The sequence below is a fragment of the Mugil cephalus genome, chromosome 5 (assembly GCF_022458985.1).
Source record: "Mugil cephalus isolate CIBA_MC_2020 chromosome 5, CIBA_Mcephalus_1.1, whole genome shotgun sequence".
In the NCBI taxonomy this organism is placed as follows: Eukaryota; Metazoa; Chordata; class Actinopteri; order Mugiliformes; family Mugilidae; genus Mugil; species Mugil cephalus.
In genome coordinates, this window is record NC_061774.1 from 25727231 (window position 1) to 25746228 (window position 18998).

At 39.5% G+C, this 18998-nt stretch overlaps 1 protein-coding gene across 2 annotated transcripts; it reads right to left on the reverse strand.

The window, feature by feature from the left end:
- Nucleotides 1-893: 893 nt before the first annotated feature.
- On the reverse strand, nt 894-17798 carry LOC125008217 (outer dense fiber protein 2). 2 transcript variants are annotated; one of them, XM_047585356.1, is made up of 8 exons: nt 17562-17798; nt 16176-16333; nt 13699-13955; nt 12236-12323; nt 9878-9990; nt 8095-8247; nt 7866-7953; nt 894-1941 (listed from the first exon to the last, which is right to left on the reverse strand). In XM_047585356.1, the coding sequence occupies exons 1-8, from the start codon at nt 17656-17658 to the stop codon at nt 1903-1905; spliced, it is 993 nt and encodes a 330-aa protein (XP_047441312.1). In that variant the 5' UTR covers nt 17659-17798; the 3' UTR covers nt 894-1902. The 2 variants fall into 2 exon arrangements, with proteins under 2 accessions (XP_047441312.1, XP_047441311.1); XM_047585355.1 differs by having other exon boundaries at nt 7866-7956.
- Nucleotides 17799-18998: the final 1200 nt, after the last annotated feature.

Sequence of the window (18998 nt, forward strand, 5' to 3'; positions counted from 1 at the left end):
GTGAAACACCAGGGTGTGACACCGAGGACAGGTGTTACTATTTTCAGTCCACTGCAAGTCCTCATGCCAAACTCTCCTGCTGCGAGTTGGTGTTTGGTTTCGAACCAAGTTTGTGGTGGCGACAGCGTGCACATACGCCGATCAGCCACAACATTATGACCACAGATGGGTGAGGTAAATAACATTTAGACCAGACCAATTTGTCCATTATCTATATGGGTCATATGATGCCAGAGCAGATCCTGGCATCCAGAGGTGGTATTGGACAAGTGGTAGGACAAGACCCTGGACAGGTTAAAGACATAAACCCTCTTTAAAAAAAGAAACAACAATGATGATAATCTAAATTAAATTTTGCCGCACAATTTTTCACCACAAATTTAAATGTCTTTAAACATGAATGAAACATATTTTAGTAAAGGGATGAATGACATTATCTTTCAGTCAACACTTAACTCATTCAGTGATACAGGAGCTGTCTTAAACACAGAGCTCTCAATCACACTAGACCTGTCAATCAAAGCCTCCTGTACACAATAGGCCCCGCCCCCTCATCGCTGCTGAGCCAATCACGAGGTGGCATATTACACGCTGACTCTGTCAGGTTTCTCACAATTGGTCGAGAGCCTCTTCAGTCCCCAGAGGAAATCCCAGACTCACGCTGCAACATTAGCAGAAGAGAAGCTAACAGTGCTGCTCGCTACCGAGGCCAAAATGCATCACTTTGTTTTATTTTCTTTATATGTCAGTTATACACCAGACAGGTATGTCTATGTTTACAGCAGCCACTCTACTGTTGCACATGTTTGAAGAAAAAAAATGAATATTTGAACCTGTGTATTAATTGAACAGATTAATATTGAATGAAAAACACTATTAATAATGATGCATATTTATAAACAGCACTAGTTTAATACAGAACACGTATAGTAGGTACATAAACTCTCCATCAGTTTGAGGTTCCCTGGTCTGAAAAACATTGAAGACCCCTGAATTAGGCTTTGAACCAAGCCAGGAGATCAGTTTATTTGAAAATACTGTATATTTAAGATAAAAAGGAAGAGTTGAAAAGAATGGCAGAAAAAGGCAGCGATTTAGAGATAAAGGAGAAAGTTGTTCCTGCAGATAGATCCCTGTAAATAAAATGTATTCAGTTTTTAATTATAATGTATGACTTTGTCTAATTTGAACTTGTGCCTGATCTCCAGCTCCTCATGAACCAACATGCAGAGTCACAGAAGATGAAATGCCTGTTAATACGTGGTGTTGGTCACGGCCACATGTTAACGCAAACCTCAGACAAGGGAGCCCATTGTGTGCGAGTCTTAATCTTTAAATCTCTTCATGAAGATTCCTGCTGACAAGATGAAACCGTGCGCCAAGTGATGTGAACGCTAGAGTAACGGTTTACCAAACTCCTAGAGGGGGAACAATCAGCGGCGCTTCATTTTGGTCTAAACAACACATTTGTTGTTTCCTCTGCACGCCAGCTGCTGGTTTTTCCTGCGAGGATTCACTGGCAAAACAACAAAAGGGAACATTCTCAGGTGCTCTCGCTGGCGGTGTTGATTACCAGCTCTGAATAATGGACGATTACTGAAAACTGTGACCAGACAAACTTCAGGCACATGTGAGGTGCATGTGTGACACCCGCCGAAGAAGAACAGGAGCCCGCTGAGTTTAAGCGTTTCCACTCGGTCGTATATCACAGAGAAAGAACAATGAGCGTACGTTCTCGCAGGTGTGTGTGCGTTTCCAGGACAGTTTGGGGTTTGTTTTTTTTCTGAAACAATGAGTAGGAATTAAGCTAACCGCGCACACAAACATCTAGCAGTTAAACTGGTGGTTTTGCAGAAGGTGGGAAGAGAAAGCGAAAAACGTCCGGGCTCCAGGCTTCTGTCCTCACGGAGGTTTTTGGTGTCCGTTGATGGGGCTCCCCGCCTGAGGACAGAGAAATAAACTGTAAGTGGAGATGACCGTAAACAGAAGAATGTGCAATAAGGGAGATAAGAGGAGGAAAAAATGACCAGGTGAGTCAAAGGTCAACAGATGTCTAGATGTCAGCGTTAAAGCGAAGTTCTGGTTTGTTTCATCCTCTATGAGTTTAACCGATTTCACGATTCCACCTCCGTTTGTTTGGGTATTTGAGGCAGGTGATTAGTTTGTGTTGGACAAACAACAAGATTTAAAGCTTGATTTATTATTATTAATTGACCCCTCGTCACAGTCAGACTGGAAATCCAGATGGGATCATCAAACAAATACAATGTTTAGGATTTAAAACCCGGCCTATAGTTGGTCCATAAGGACGTGAAGCGGCTCACGTGTTGTCAAGAGACTGTGAACACTTGTGGCTGACATCGTGTAGCATTTTACTCTTGATAGATATTGGAGCGGACCAGGAACATGGCAGAAGACAGAAGTTCCTCATGAAGGAAGGAATGAAAAATAAACACGTGCTGACCTTCTCATGGAAAAACCTGGACCGAATAAAAGACACAAATCAGTTGAGACTGATTGAAAGTATGCAACTTGGGTAGAAACCCGGTTTGGAGCATTTATAAATGCTTCAAATTAGAGATCGACTGATATATCGGGCTGATATTTGGAGTTTTTACTGGTATATTTTTTTTGCCCCGGCAAGATTTACAGACAGGCACAACCACAGGCAGCCCTGTGCTTCTGGAGACACCGTGCAGCCCATACATTGCTCCGCCCCCCAGTAGCAAACGAGCACCTTGTGACACCTTTTTTTAATTTTTTTAATGGTTACCAACTCTATTTACTTTATCACTAAGCATCAACACATTAAGTCATTAACAATAGTCATAACTTTTACTGTTGTTGTTAAGTAGGAGTTGGTTACCTGACGTTTTTTTCTCTTCGCAATCATTTTTTCGTCCACGCTTGTTTAACCTTGTGCTTTTGTTTAGTTTTGTTGTTTTTCTCCATGCAGAGTATGTCACTGTTATGCCTGTTTCTTCTTCTTTTGGTTAAATTGACAAACCAGGTTGGGGTCAGTGCACTACCGCCACCTGCTGGACCTGAGTGTTGATCAGTAAATTTACAGCAAGTTGATTCACTGCGGTCTTCATTTAGCTCATATACTGCATATAAATATGGAAAATGTGTCACTGGGTCGTATATGAGACAGCAGCAGCTTTTTGGACCAATCAGAGTAAATGCAGCATGATGCAACATGTAATTTTCTTCTGATTCCATTGAGTCATTGTAGGATTTAACCAACATGTGACTTATTTTTTTAACTGTGCGCCAGCTTTGATTACTCAAGAACAATACCACTTCGATGATTCTGGCTTTTGTTATGGAAACTTCTCGGCTTTCAAGGGAGACCAAGACCGTGCATGAGCTGCAAAATGTTCATGAACAACATCAATTTACTTCGTGTATGTGTATTTTTTAAGTTTTAATTTGGCCCAAGTCCCGCCCACTAACGTGGAGGGGGTGGAGCTTATGACCTATACTGCAGCCAGACACCAGGGGGAGCTCTACTTGCTTTGGCTTCACTTTTGAGGAGCTGTTCCACGTCCATATTTACTGTTTATACAGTTTATGGTTAAGCTAACATCAGTTTAGAAGATGGTGCATTTACGCCTCCCTGACCTGGCACAACAACAATAATAATAATAATAATAATAATAATAATAATAGTAATAATAGTAATAATAGTAGTGGTAGTGTGGGAAATTAGAAAGGTTAAAATAGCTACTCAGGTAAACGACAGCCAATCTCTTTCCAGAATTCTTAAAGTGAGAGTTTATTTTTAAAATGATTTAAACTTGAGATAGAGCAAGAAGACAAGAACAAATCTCTGGATGATGTGGAGACAGTAACGGTACGATGAGGCTTGTGCTTCTCTAACCTTCGCTCCAAAATTACATTCACTTGTCGTCCACATTTAGCTGGATTATAACAAAGACTGCGAACTGTCTTTCACCGCCCCTCGACTGAGCTACAGCTCTCTCATATAATGTTTATCCAGGCATCAGTTTCATTTCCTCTCTCAGTGTGTCATCGAGGAGCGATTCTTGTGTCTACAAAATGTAAAACTGCCGTTTCCATAAATCACGTCAGAGCTGGTAATGTGTTTTATCGTGGCTGTTTCCTCCGTGTCTCCGGCAGTCCCTGCTCCTCCAGCGAAATTCCCTCCCTCCCTCAGCTCTGCAGGGACTGAGAGAAAGAAGAAGAAAAACGAAAAAAAAAAAAAAACTCTCCGCATCATCTGCACTCAATCAGAATAATTATCCCGAGAAATGCGCTGCAGAGCCTGTGAGAGGTGAGGGGGAATGAAGCACAGAGGCTATTGGCAATCACCTCCCTCCAGTCATTATTAGTCATCGCTTTGCTGCTTTGGAAAACGACCTGTATGGATTGAAAGGAAACCATGTGCAGCAGATAGACAGGCAGTAAAAAAAATAAAAAAATTAAAAAAAAACCTGGGGCCTGATGTGACTCGGATGCCCAGAAAGTATCAGCAGCCTCTGAAGGCTCTGGCAGCGACGGCAGCTCCTCTGGGGCCTGGCAGCCGTCCGCACACAGAGCATTAGCCTTATGTCCCGTCCTTCAGCCTTCCTCTTATCCTCTCGCTATTTAAGACACCGAACTTGTCATTCTGATGATGTGGGAGCTTTTAAAAATCCCCCAAAGAGGGCCGACAGACACCTTTCACAGCTAGAAAAGCCCTCCTGGAGGATGAAGTGTTCGAGGTCCTGTCGGGATTTTCGAACGCTTCCTGGAGGAGTTTCTTTTTGGGACGTTGTGGGGTTCCTGTTTGCAAAAAAAAAAATGAATAAAAAGTCCACGGGGGGCTGGCAGATGTCCTCAGATGAATATCGCTGTTTTGAAATTTTTCCTTCACTCCTGAGATTTGCACTCGTCTCCAAAATTTTCAGCCAAAATTTTTTTTTTTTTTTTTACTCACTTTTAGGATGTTTTTCTAAAAGCCAGAAGCAGCTACTTGTGAACCTTTGCCTTAATGTTAGGACTAAATGGTTAGCCTAGCTTAGCATGAAGACGGGAAACTTGATAAATATTTAGTTGTGGTTTTTATGGTGGATTAAGTGAATGACTCTCCCCTGACTGGGAACATGACTAACCAGAGGATGTGTTGGTTAACCGTCCAATGATGACAAAACATGTTTGTTTTAAACTTAATTAGCGAAACTTGCGAGATGATTGATTCTGCGGTTTGACCCTTGGCTTGCCCCGTAGTTTGGGAAATCAGAAAGCGATGGAGCGTTAACACGGATGGCAAGCAGAAACAAATCTCCCCAAACTGAAGCAGACGCGGAGCAGCAAACCCCGGCCCTCAACGTGACGACTAGAATAAAGCCACCTGCGTTTCGCTATATGAAATATTACGTTGCACGTGGGAGCAATTCAGTTCATATACTTTATCAAATATATCTTTTGTCTCAATTTTAGGGGAGTGATTTCATGCAAATTGTCACATTGTGTATATGTGAAGGTTATGAGTTACTCAGGTCATGGTTTTATCCACGGAAAGCTGAGATAGGACAAAGACACTCGTTTGAAGACGTCGTCCACATATTTGAAAGGACAACGCATTACATTTGTCACCTGTCCCCAAGAAGTTTCACCCCCTATATGATGGTGCGAGCTTTTTATACTTGTACCTCGTCGGGCTCATTTTTGTTTCTACTTCCTGCTTCACTTTCAACAATGGCAACTGAAACTTTGGTTGAAATTCTGCTGAAGACGAGTCGTACGAATGTTTGTATTTCTGATCCAAAACAATCGACTGCAGAAAATTGCTAAGCTGGAGAAGCAGCTGGTGTAGTCACCACATGAGTATTCGGCGCTTCTAGATGACGTCACGTTAGGGATAATGTGATTGGTTGGGGGAAGGAAGAAGTGGAAGAGAGGTTAGCAGTTTTAGGGGTTGTTATCGAAGCAGAGCAACTTAGAGGTTTTGTTTTGTCCTTTCATTCTTTGGATTAATTGATAAAAGTTGTATAGGAGGTATGCAGTGACGCCACTGGTGAAATGTATCAGTAAATACAGCGAGACCGGGGAAAATGTGGATTATTCGATCAAATTAAGGACAATGGACTCGACAATGATCCATATGAGCTAGTGTGGATTAGGAAAAGTGGATTAGCCTCAGTTTCAGTTAGTTTAAGGTCATTTCAGTTATGATAAATGTAGCGAAATAAAAGATGCTAATGCTAATAGCTTTACTGAGAAGTAACGTTAGCCACACAATACTGTAGCGTTAAAAGGATGATGATGATGATTATTATTTATTGTTGGAACTGAAATAGTTACTGTCGGCCGTAACTACGACAAAACAACAACACCAGGTTTCAGTGTCTGGATTCCAGAAGTTTCTTTTGTAATACAGCGATACGTTTACTTCTCTTTTCTTTGGCAGATATCTGTAAAAATATAAAAAATATATCTCTGACTGCTTTTCAAATCTGTTGGTTCAGTCAATCACACAACAGCTCTTCACCTTTTTTCTAATTAGTTTTACAGTTTAGACTCCGCTCAGTGGCCGTAACCATGCAGACTTTATTTATCACTTTTGCGAACGACTGGCTAATTGGCAGCTCTACATTTCAGCGCCTAAACTGAGCTAAAGCTAAAAGCCATGCTGCTGGATTAGGACAATGCCTGGACCGATTTAAAAATGCCTTTTCTCACTTATCCAACTCTGGGGAATACGGTGAGCGGCTAAATTTCACATTTAGTTGTGGCGTATCCCTTTAAGTTGATTTAAATGACAGATACAAGCCTTTTTGCAGTGATAGTTTCTGTAGCTGGAGCCTCAGACTGACGATGGGCCAGTAGAAAACCATTCATTAGAGAAAGAGGTCAAAGAGTCTCCTTCACCGACAGCCAAGTATCCTGTCGTTATGTCATACGAGCGCACACATGTCCCATGTAAAATGTAAAACCCGACTCTCCAACAGTCAATTAGAGCTGAAGAAGCTTCTCGTTTGGATGAATCGTCTCATAACGAACACTACGAGTTCATAGACTGATTGACTGGCTGTGCAGCAATTACAATTAACTTTACAAAGATTCTTTTTGCACAATAATCTGCACTAATTTTGCACCACTGTACTTTGCACAAACTACCTCACTGTCCACATTTTATAATCTTAGCAATTATATTATATTACCAATTTTTTCCACACTGCATATACATAATGTCCTTATTTATTTGTATATTTTGTATATTCTTTCAAATTAGATATTCCTTTTTGGATATATTCTTGTCTAATTCTGAACTACTGTGACAAGGAATAAAAGACGTTAATTCTTGATTAAAGGTTTAATAAAAACCAAACTGATGAGAGCGTTGTTAAAGTGTTAGAGTTCTGGAGACTATGTTTCAGTCCTGGGATCAGCACCAGAGAGAGAATAATTTCATAATTTCATCCAATTTTCCAGTAAAATCCCAACAATTTTACAATCATAAGCTACTATTGAGGCTTTTCTTTTTTATTTCTCTGACATTTTACAGACATAATTATAACTTCAAAGTTTGTTTAGAAGTTAGTTTGAAGTCGTAGCTTAAGTAACCCCTGCAGGTGCCTGAAAGCCTCTTTACTCTACAGAGTATGTTCGACATGTTTATCCACTTGAAGAAGCCAACAGCGCAGCAGCTACTCTGGGGACTGGCAGCCATTCTTGGATGAATAAAAGGCCTCTAACGTTTCAGCCCTAAGGTTTACACGGATCTGCCTTTTTTCCCAAAAGATCCAATAGACTGAACATGTGTGGAGACATTTTGAGTCAAATATCGGCTGCAGCGAGGAGATTACTTCGCCGACACCTGCAGCAAACGCTCACTGAAGAAACCTTTTCATTTTTACCTGATGGAAGAGCTTCTCGTACATCCTGTTGGATTTCTCCACCCGTGACTCCAGATGAGTCACCGCGTCTGGATCCCACAAAGTTACACTGCTTCAAAAGAGAAACGGGTTAAAAAAAGTGAGTGGAGACCATGTAGAGAATTTTATTTTACTTCTAGGAAACTATAAAATAAAATCCTTTAACTGAGGTTAAATGAAGATGGAGAGAATTTTTTTATTTTTTTTTCACCTGTCACAGCTCTCCGTGTCCTGTAGGGGGCAGAGGAGGCTCTCTTTTGTGCTGACGGCTTGTGAACTCTTCTTCATTTTCCCAATTTTCTTATCCAGCATGATGACCTGCTGCAGCAGAGCCTCTCTGTCCTCCATCAGGTAGTCTTTGAACCTGCACAAATCAATAACTCAGCTCGTCTTCATGTTCATTTAAAGCTAGTAGCCTAATGTGGCTAATTAACCCCCCTGAGACCTGGCGTCCTCATATGGGGACATTATGTTTTAGGTTTGTTTGCAGGTTATTCTGCTTCATTTAGATCTGATGTCTTCATAAGGAAACATGTTTGTCTTGTTAGCGGAGGGTTAACAAATTAACAAGTTTGAGGACGTTTCCAGTTTTATACTTTGTTACACATTGGTGACTTAAATTGTAAAATACACTGAAATAATCCCATAATTTCCTCCAAAAACTACTTACAGTTTAAAGATGATGCTTATTTATTGCTTTTTTATACGTCTTAGGTCCTACTAATCCCAAATACCTGAACATTTTTATCTTATTTTAAAGAAATTAAGTTGCATTCCAAACAAATGTCTGTGTCTCTGAGGTTAAAGGTTAACTCGTCGCTGGGTTCTGCCCCCTGGTGGTCAAATCCAAAACAGATTAAATAGTTAAAGACCACTTTTACATTAAAATATCAGCATCGATTCATCTTCAACATCTTAATCATGTTTATATTTTTTTATATCGTCACATTTGCCCACATAAATAATTCTGCCCATTCTGACCCAAATAACTACAAATACACTCACCGGCCACTTTATTAGGTACACCATGCTAGTAAAATAGTAAAAGGTTGGACCCCCTTTTGTCTTCAGAACTGCCTTAATTCTTCACTTTCAACAAGGTGTTGGAAACATTCTTTGGAGATTTTGGTCCATATTGACATGATAACATCACACAGTTGCTGCAGATTTGTCGGCTGAACATCTATGATGAGAATCTCCCGTTCCACCACATCCCAAAGGTTCCTCTATCTATTGGATTGAGATCTGGTGACTGTGGAGGCCATTGGAGTACAGTGAACTCATTGTCATGTTCCAGGAAAACCAGTTTGAGATGAGATGAGCTTTGTGACATGGTGCATTATCCTGCTGGAAGTAGCCGTCAGAAGATGGACCACTGTGGTCATAAAGGGATGGACATGGTCAGCAACAATACTCAGGTAGACTGTGGCATTTAAACCATGCTCAGTTTGTACTAAGGGGCCCAAAGTGAGCCAAGAAAATATCCCCCACACCAACTGTGGTCTCAGTTTCCTGTTCTTAGCTGACAGGAGTGGCCCCCGGTGTGGTCTTATGCTGCTGTAGCCCATCTTCTTCAAGGTTGGACGTGTTGTGCGTTCAGAGATGGTATTCTGCATTCCTTGGTTGTAACCAGTGGTTATTTGAGTTACTGTTGCCTTTCTATCATCTCCAACCAGTCTGCCCATTCTCCTCTGACCTCTCACATCAACAACTGCTGCTCTACTGGAGATTTTCTCTTTTTCGGACCATTCCCTATAAACCCTAGAGATGGTTGTGTTTGAAAATCCCAGTAGATCAGCAGTTTCTGAAACACTCAGACCAGCTGTGATTAGCTATTTGTGTTAAAACGCAATTGAACACCTGTACCTAATAAAGTGACATATGAGTGTAAATATATCCAAGTTTTTTTGCATGTTCACATATTTTCTGTCTATAAATGTTTGATCGTGTGATGTTTTCCTTGTAAACGCAGCAGGAATGAAAAATTCATCCACCTCTTGACGCAGCAAATCCAGTTGCGCTGCTGCTGACACAACCACTCAAACTGCTCCGCCGTCTCCTGGAGCTTCCTCAGACTGCCCTCGTTCTCCCGCTGCAGCTCCCGCACCTCAAAAATGTTGCAGACAACATAATCGTACATTAAAGCCTGGGGTGTGAACATAGGTCAGTGACTCCGTGTCCTCATTGTTCTGCCTCTTGGCCTCGAGCAGGACTCCTAAAGCAAAGCGAGATGATTGCAGACCTGGGTTGTTTGTAGTTTGATGGACAGGTTGAAGCAGAGGCCAGTGAATTTACACTTGGCTTCAAATTTTCAACAAGCTAAACAAACACAGTGTGGAGGAATGCTTCACTAACACACACGCACCCACTAATACAAACCTAATGCCAGTAAAATGTGGATTCTCTGGGGTGATTGTGGTTTTCTTGTAAAAAATTTGGGCACAGAACAAAAAAAAAAAAAAAAAAATGTAACTTGCGGTTCAATGTTCCATAAAATAAATAATTCAAAAGAGCAGGAACAGTGTTTTTGTTAATCCTTTCCTTCTAATTGGATGAGGCGGCTTCTCAAAAGGCCAAAGTGTCTGAGCCTGACACCTGCTGGTCAAAAAGTGACACTGCAACAAGTGAACAGGAGAAACACATTTAAATTCCTAATCACTCTTTAATTCTCTACATGAGGAAAACTACCTCATAAAAAGACTCAAAGAGGACGTGCATCGTACACCTGTTAAAATAACTGAAAGATGAAAAAGTGACATTGATCTTATCTGCAGGAAGACTGTATGAAGTTAATTGTTTTTTGAGCAGAGTTCGACCCTCGGTGAATAAATCATGTGTTTTAACTTGCTTAATTTATCCTTACTTTATTTACTGTTACAACGTTAACTTCTCCTAATCAACACACCTTAAAATACAGAGGGCCTCCTTTCTTATGGAACAATTTACCTGTGTCAATAAAAGCAATAATATCTTCGCTGTTATTGTTTAAAAAACTATTGAAAATGTGACTCTCCAACCAAGATTTGTAGCTTTTGAATTAATCTGTTAACATCTACATATTGCATTTAATGTTGCTTTATATATATAATGAGATTTTGAATGAAATCCTTCCTGATTTTGCACACAATGTACTCCCATTCATTTTAATTTAATCTAAATTTGTAGATACTGTCGATATTTAGACAGCCTTACTAAGCATCAGATCTAATCTACTGGGCAGGTTATGAAACAAAATCTGTCTTCACTCAGAAGAAAGTCTCTCCTGACTGAAACATGAACACTTGTCCATAAAGGACTGAATATTTGGGATCATATCAGATCTTCCTGCTGCTCTCACGGCACAAAACGTCTGTAAAATGACCAGAGGGCTGATTATCTTTTTAAAATCTAGACTGAAGATGCACCTGTTTGCCTTTTAATGTAATAATTCACCTGGTCAAGCTTTAATGTACTTGTTCTTACAACTAAAATAGAGCGTGAATGTGGGTTATACGGACGTTCTTATGGATGTTTTATCTCTTCATGCCTCAAACTCTTCAGATAAGATAATTCTTTATTTATTAAGCATCGTGGCAGCAGCACACAGTTTAAAGGACGTGTGCACACAAGAGGTTAAAAGAAAAGGAAACTTTAAATAAATAGAAAAAAATGTATAAAAAATTCAGGCCAAATTTCAAGTTACCTTCAAATTTACTAACACTTTTTATCCTTGATGGTCAATTTGACCCCAGAAATTTAAACTTCCAAAAAAAGATCATAATAGTTATAACATTTATCTATTTATTTTATTTATTTATTTTTTTTCCAATTTGATGTGTAAGGTACTTTATGTTTATTTGCTGACTACATAAACTCTGACTCACTGACTGACCTTAAATTGGAAACAGATATGTTTAAGTGCCTTTATATAATTTCTAAGTACATATTATTGTTATTTATTACAGCTCTTATAATGTGTTAGAAATTGACCTATGACTTATTCCAACCCAAAGTTGTCTAAAACAAAGAAACAAACAAAAAAAACAATTATTGTTATTCACCTCATATCTAACTTGTCATGTATTCATGTCCATGTTAGCACTGTATGTTATGTTATTTTTTGGCCCAATAGCGCTTTTTCTTTCTAAAAATAAATAAAAATAAATATTGACATTGAGCCAAATTTGATCCACGGAGAAACCTGAATCATTTTCTATGATCCACTGGTGCTTGCAAGGTCATATTTGACCTGTAACACCACAGAATTTACTAAAATGGTGAAAGATTATAGTAGATATATCAGGATATCATGAAGCCTTGTCCCCATAAAAACAAGGAACATGTACTTTTTCCACATTATAACGGTTCCTCACCTCCTCCTGATGAGCTCTGCGTAGCTCCTCCAGCTCCTCCGTCAGGGCTCTGTTGGTGTCTCGCGCCTCCTCCAGCTCCAGAGTTTTACTGTCAACGGCAGAAAAACGTCTCATTCATCTGTGTATGAGCGTTACTTTTAGATGGTTTGACTCCTCTAGAGCGGAGACGTGAAGCTCAGACAGAAAATAGATTCTAACCGACCTCTGAACTCTGGAATAACAATTCTTTTACATTTTTATCATTTATTCATGTGGATTTCTATTTTCAACATTTCACAGATTAGCAGACGTGTTGTTCTTGATAAGGATTTTAAGGCAAATGAAAATTCTAAGTTGTCAGGATTTCCTTCATCTCTGCTCTTGTCGTCGTGATGTGATAAGAGTTGTTTTCTGCTGACTCGCTGATCCCCAGCTCCATGTTCTTATTCAGTCTTTTCATCAGCAGCTGACGACAGCTTCGCTCTGATTCATCTCCCCAAAAACGGTCTGACAGTAAAAACTCTGACATTTTAATGTTTGCTTTCTTTTTCCGTCTGCGGCCTTATCTCGGTTAACGCTCTTAATGTTTGTGTTTCGTTCGGTTGGACCGGCTGGTGTGAACACGGAGGAATGTGACCAATGAATCAAACCAGCGGCAAACGATTTGTCTTGACTGAGAGCAACAGGAGCGATGATGTCTGACTATCTATCATCAGAGAGATCGCAGGAACACAAGGAGCCAGATCAGCTGAGAATACTATGTGTCTAATTCCTACAGCTTTTATCTAATTTAGATCTAAATATCCTCAAATTAAAGCTCTAAGTTCTGCCCCAAAAAGACTCAACAAATATCTCATTATTATAACATTTAATGACCCTAGTGTGTGTCGTCATTACTATAAAAGGAAGTTGTGTCGCAATAAACTATTACTTGAGTCGCTTTTAATTCTCAATTAATCTTTTAGCCGATCAAATCAGAAAAGAAAAGGTTAAAGTGGCTTCTTAAAACTGGCTCCAGTCGAGGGTCAAAAAGTTTACGGGTTGGAACTATTTACAGATTGATGGTTTTGGTCGCAAAGTTAATTAAAAGACTACAAAGTAAAAAAAATATGCAAAAAGAAAAGAAGTGAAACAACAACCAAGAGATAAAAATGGCTAAAGTAAAGTAAATTAACTGTGAAAAGACAAAATAACCATGAATTCATGAAAAGCTGCTACAAACATGAAGCAAAATAACCAGAGAGATGTGTATAATGGCCAGAATGAAAGACAAGATGATTACAAGCGAAGAAAAATGTCTCAGGAGCTTCTACAAGTGACTCTCCTGTTTTCATATCTGGTGTGATTCTCTGTTCCTGCTCGTGTTGTGTGTTTGGTCTTAGACCGACCCTTTGTTTCCACAATGCTTCATTAATAAAGTGCATATTTGTATGTTTATCTCCTGTTACTGTGGGTGAAAGTCTCCAGAACTGATATGGACCTACCCGCGCAGCTCCGCGTAGAGGCTCTCCGTCAGTGCAGCTCTGCACTGGGCCTCAGCACGCAGCTCTGCCTGGAGACCCTCTGCCGCTGCGGCTCTGTGCCGGGCCTCTGCGTGCAGCTCCTCCACCAGGCCCTCCAGCTTCTCCTCGGAGCTCTGCAGGCACAGCAGCTCCGAGCCGACCTGTCGGAGCAGATCCACGTCCCGGGAGCTCTCCTCCGCCAGCAGGACCAGGCGCTGCTGCAGCAGGTCCACCAGGTCCTGCAGGTAAGACGCATGAACATACCGACACTTTAACTTTTACTACCATTTCATTACTGCATCGATATACTGTTTTATAACAAGCCACATATAGATCTATACAACATGTTAATCATGCACGTGATTTTTTATTTTTCACGTCTCTCTGGAAATGACCTGATCAAAGTAATGTGTTCCAGTACAGAGTGCACAAATTATATCAAACACACCTATATGTGAAAAGGTCAGGACAAGCCCAAACCTGACTCTATATTAAATCTATGAGGGGGAAATTGAGGGAGTCACGCTCTACAAATATCTAACAAATACCACAGAGGTCCCTGCAAGAGCTGATCTTTTGTTAGCGTAAAGCTTCCAGGTAAGAAACAAGACAAATGTCTCCACTTACATGAATTAACGCCACGCATTTAAGTGCCTAAAATTCTTAAAATGTTGTTTTTGAGCGAGCCAAAGCGCTGCCACATAAAAAAAAAAATCTCTTTATTCTTTCAACGAAAAGTCTCCAAACACCATTACAATGAATCATTTCGGAAAAGGAATTTAAGCGTGTTTGGTTCAAAACCTCTTACGGCTCAAAGCTCATACCTGCGCAACTTGTGCCAAGCAACCACAGCCACAATCTCTCCTTTTCACCACTTATAAACACTGGCACTTACTGGCAGCCTAATTCAGCGTAATTACAGTAACTGCAGCCAATTGGCACGGCCACGGCTATGTGCATCCAAATTAGGGGATTGTAATAAGGTTAAATCACACAAAATTAAGAGATAACTGCTCCAACTGAGCTAAACATCGGTTTGTAAATCACGATTAAGAGCAAAAGAGTCGCTCATTGTGACCGAACGTTATCACCAGCCAGCTCTGCAGCCTCCAACTCCTTTCACTGAGGGTTTAGGTCTCAGTGTTTCCAGCTGCAGCAGACAGATGTTTTTAGTGAAAAAGTCAAACGGCAGACAAAGTTCAAGGCAAAGCTGGTGAAAACAGTAGCAGCTAAAGAGACGGAGGAGATCTCACGAGAGATGGTGGAGTACGAACGCTGTAGCTAAAATAAATGCTGGAATAAATGCTGTTTTCTTGGCAGAGTAACTCGCCACAGCTGCAGGTTTAGTGTGAGTTGTAATTGACTTGTTTTTATTCCACATCATTAATAAGGGTGCAACCGAATCAGTTTATGATGGTGAAAGGAAAAGTAAACAGCTTAAGGTCGCCGCCATGTGTTAAACTGATTTTAAATATCGTCTTTAAATGTTTAAAATTCGAATTAATGCTGATTTCAGTGTAAATATTAATAATTAATCAAAGCTAGAGCTGAAACACTCTGGTGGATTGTAAATAATGATAAAAATAAAGTAAAAATGTAAATTGTTGTGGCATAAATGTAAATCATCTCGTCTCCCTGCTAATGCTAACTAGCTTAGCAGAGTAGAAACGACTGTAATTTCAGATTATTTAAGATTTCCTTCAAATATTTAAACCCTTAAAAGCCTGAACAAGGTCATTTTAAAAATGTAAAAGTGCAAAAACATGGTCAGATTGTCAGAAAGCTGAAACACATAAACTGAAAGCTAAGTCACCTACTAGCTAAAGCTAGGCAGCTATAGCTTAAGCTAAAGCTTAACAAATACATGTGCTTTTTTTTAATATTAGCCCTTAATAAAGCAGTATCTTGGGAATCATATTTATTTTATTGTCGTTCATTAAATTAGGTTAGGGAATCAGAAATGTATTCATAAAGAAGAAAAATAATGCTAATCTCCCGCTAATGCTAACTAGCCTAGCAGAGCAGAAATCTCAGATTCACTCGAAAATATGTGAATTTAAATTCAAACATTAGATCAATATATTATATATACAAACATGCACTAAAATAATTTACTATTTGCCGTAATAATTTACTTTTAGGAATAATATTCTCTCTGAAAATGAATTAAATTGCAGCATTTCTCTTTTTTTTTTTCTGAAAACTTTCTTCCCCAGACTTTTTGCCCTGAACAGCACAAAACTGACACATTACCCCGTTCTCAGCTGATGTGGAAGCTTAATTCATCCATGATTAATATATATATATATATATATATAAAAAGCAGCTTGAATACCTCTGACCTAACCCTCTTACACAAGTATTTTATGTAATGTATAACTGAAATTGTGTGTTTTTGTGTAATGTATTGTATGTAAGACCATGTGATTGCCTTAAAATCAGTGAATGAATAAGTTGACCTGCTGCTGATGGACCCTGCTGATGAGCTGGTCCTGGCTCATCCTCAGCTCCATGTTCGTCTGCTCCTGCTGGAGGAGCCGAGAGGCCACGTTCTCCAGCTCATTCTGCAGCTTCCTCTCCCGCTCCCTGGACAACAGGAACTCCCTCTCGAGAACGGCTGCAGCCACGTGGACACCAGAGCAGCAGAGGTCAGGGTGGACACGTAAATAACGTAAATACATACACCTGCAACTAACATCCTTACTGAGGTGTCACATGCATATTTATTTAGTTTTTGTAGATTCTGATCTTCTGCTTGTTTTGACCAAACACTTAATACTACATAGATGTGATTTGCATATTATATTTGATGTTTTTTGTATAAGTAGCATTTAGATTTAACTATGTTTTCTACCATCAGTGGCTCCCAGGCCAGCGTTTGTGCCATGTAACTCACCTGCCATTTTATTAGGTACATTAACGAAAATGAATGAATGTCAAATCAAATCAAGCTTTATATATATACTGTATATACAGCTATTTTCCTACAAAAACAGAAAAAATGCAAGTGATTCACATAAATAAAATCATAAAACGTTACAACAAGGAGCAAAATGTCCACATACAGGCACACTCACACATGCACAGGTGCACACATCCACACTCACACCAATATACACACTAAGAGTTGTCAACGAGAGAAGGAAGAATGAATGAATGAATGAATGAATGAAAAGTTTATCTGGAATGTGTACATAAGGAAAATAAATGTTCATCAAGAAATAATAGAAAACGCAAATATATCAAAATTTAAATACGACTGTTATACAAGCACACACAGTTGTAGCAAATAATTAGCAAAATGCAACATAAATATTCTAACAATTTATAATTTAATTTAAATACAGACAAAAAAACAAACAAAAAAAGCAATTCAGTATTTCCACAAACTAAATCAACAGCTCTCTCAGTTATTTTTAAATCCTGAATAACACAACCTTCATGGAAGAAGATCTAGTGCAGCACTGATATTTGTTTTCACTAATGTACCTAATGAACTGGCAGGTGAGTAAATACCGTCAGTTTAGTCTTTGACCTATTATTATTACCTATCACAGGTGTCAAACATACAGAAGATGAATGTGCAAAGAACTTAAACTGAATTATTTATTTAATTTATGTGTTGATGGTTTGAGAAAAATAAAAATCAAACCAAAATCTAATTATTAATTATTATATCTTTGTAAATCAACTGCAAGATTAACATGCAGCTTGTTAATGCACAAAGACAGAGAACATTTCCAGTGCAGTACTTTAAGGTACTACAACATAGTATTTGTAGTTTTACCTGGGAGGATGTATTGTTTACACCAGTCGAGGTCAAAGTGCTGACCTTTGCATCTTACCTTTGTCATGAGCCAGCCGGGTGCACTTGGCCGTCAGATACTGGATCTGACCGTAGTCCTCGTCCCGGTGCGCTCGGAAAAACCTCCTCATGCTCATCTGAGCCCCGTCTGGACCTGCTCCCTTGCGTACGTACGACCCCGAGACTCCTTCCCGTGGTCCTCAGGGCACGGGCGGGCGTGTCCCGCGTGGTCAGAGAGGACGCGGCGATATTTAACCCGACACACCGAAGGTGTCAGAGGAGGAAGGATCCGTACCAGGAACACGGGATTAAAGGCTGAATCCAAGGTGCTGTTGTCATAACATGAAGGCGAGGCCTCGCGCCGCCGCCGCTCTGTGTGTTTTACAGCCCGCTCCTTGAATAAACAAGGAAAGTATGCTACTGTCATGCAGAAATAAAAGACTCGATCTGGTTTTATATGCAACATTTGTGCTGAAACTCTGCCCAGAGGCGCTGGAGAAACGGAGCTGAAGGAGCCGGGCATGTTGTGTCTAGCAGGCATGTGTCTTTACAGCCGCAGCCTCGGGTTAGTGCTTTGCATATAAGATTGGCCTAATAAATTTAACAGAGGAACCTACCACCACGAATAATAACCGGTGCATTATGTGTGTTAGATGTATTTGTTTACAGTTAGTTCGTTAATAATAAAAGAAAAGTTAAATCTGAGTCTCAGTGGGAAGTTGTGCGTGTGGTAATGAGGATGCACATGAAAATAATAATGCAGAGCTTCTATGGAGGAGGAGGAGACGTCTCCAGTGATTGTGCTCAGAACATTTAACATTTTTATTAGAGGACATGTCAATGATTAGTAGCAACACTGATTTTGATGGATTTTTTATTTTTAGTGTCCGATATACAAAAATTGTTACATTGTTACCATTAAGGGACAAAAGTTTACAAAACTGTTTAAATCCACTTCAATACTAATTACAAATACAAAAAAATTGGATTAATTTCTGAATTTTAACCCAATTTAACCCTAAATTAAAAAACAAACAAGCAAAAAACCCCACAAAAATTGAAATATTTTCAATAATTTAAATTGAAAGTGGATTTTTCTTGGGGGGAATATTAGATATCATTGATTAGTAGCAACGTTGATTTTGATGGATTTTTTTTTTTTTTTTTGAGGTGCCCAATTAACCATAATTGCTACGTTGTTACCATTAAGGGACAAAAGTGTAAGTTTTTTTTAAATATTTAAATCCACTTCAGTACTTATCACAAATACAAAAAGTTTGATTGTTTTCTGACTTGTGGCCAACAGACCACAGGTTAGCTTATCTTAGCTTAGCTTAGCATAAAGGCTAGGAACAGGGCTAACCTGGCTCTAGCTCCAGTGTGTTCAGAAAATACTTTATTTACAGAATTATAGATATAAATATTCTGATTCTTAGATGGCAGTATGCATCCCCTACCTGGAAAACTTAAAACACTT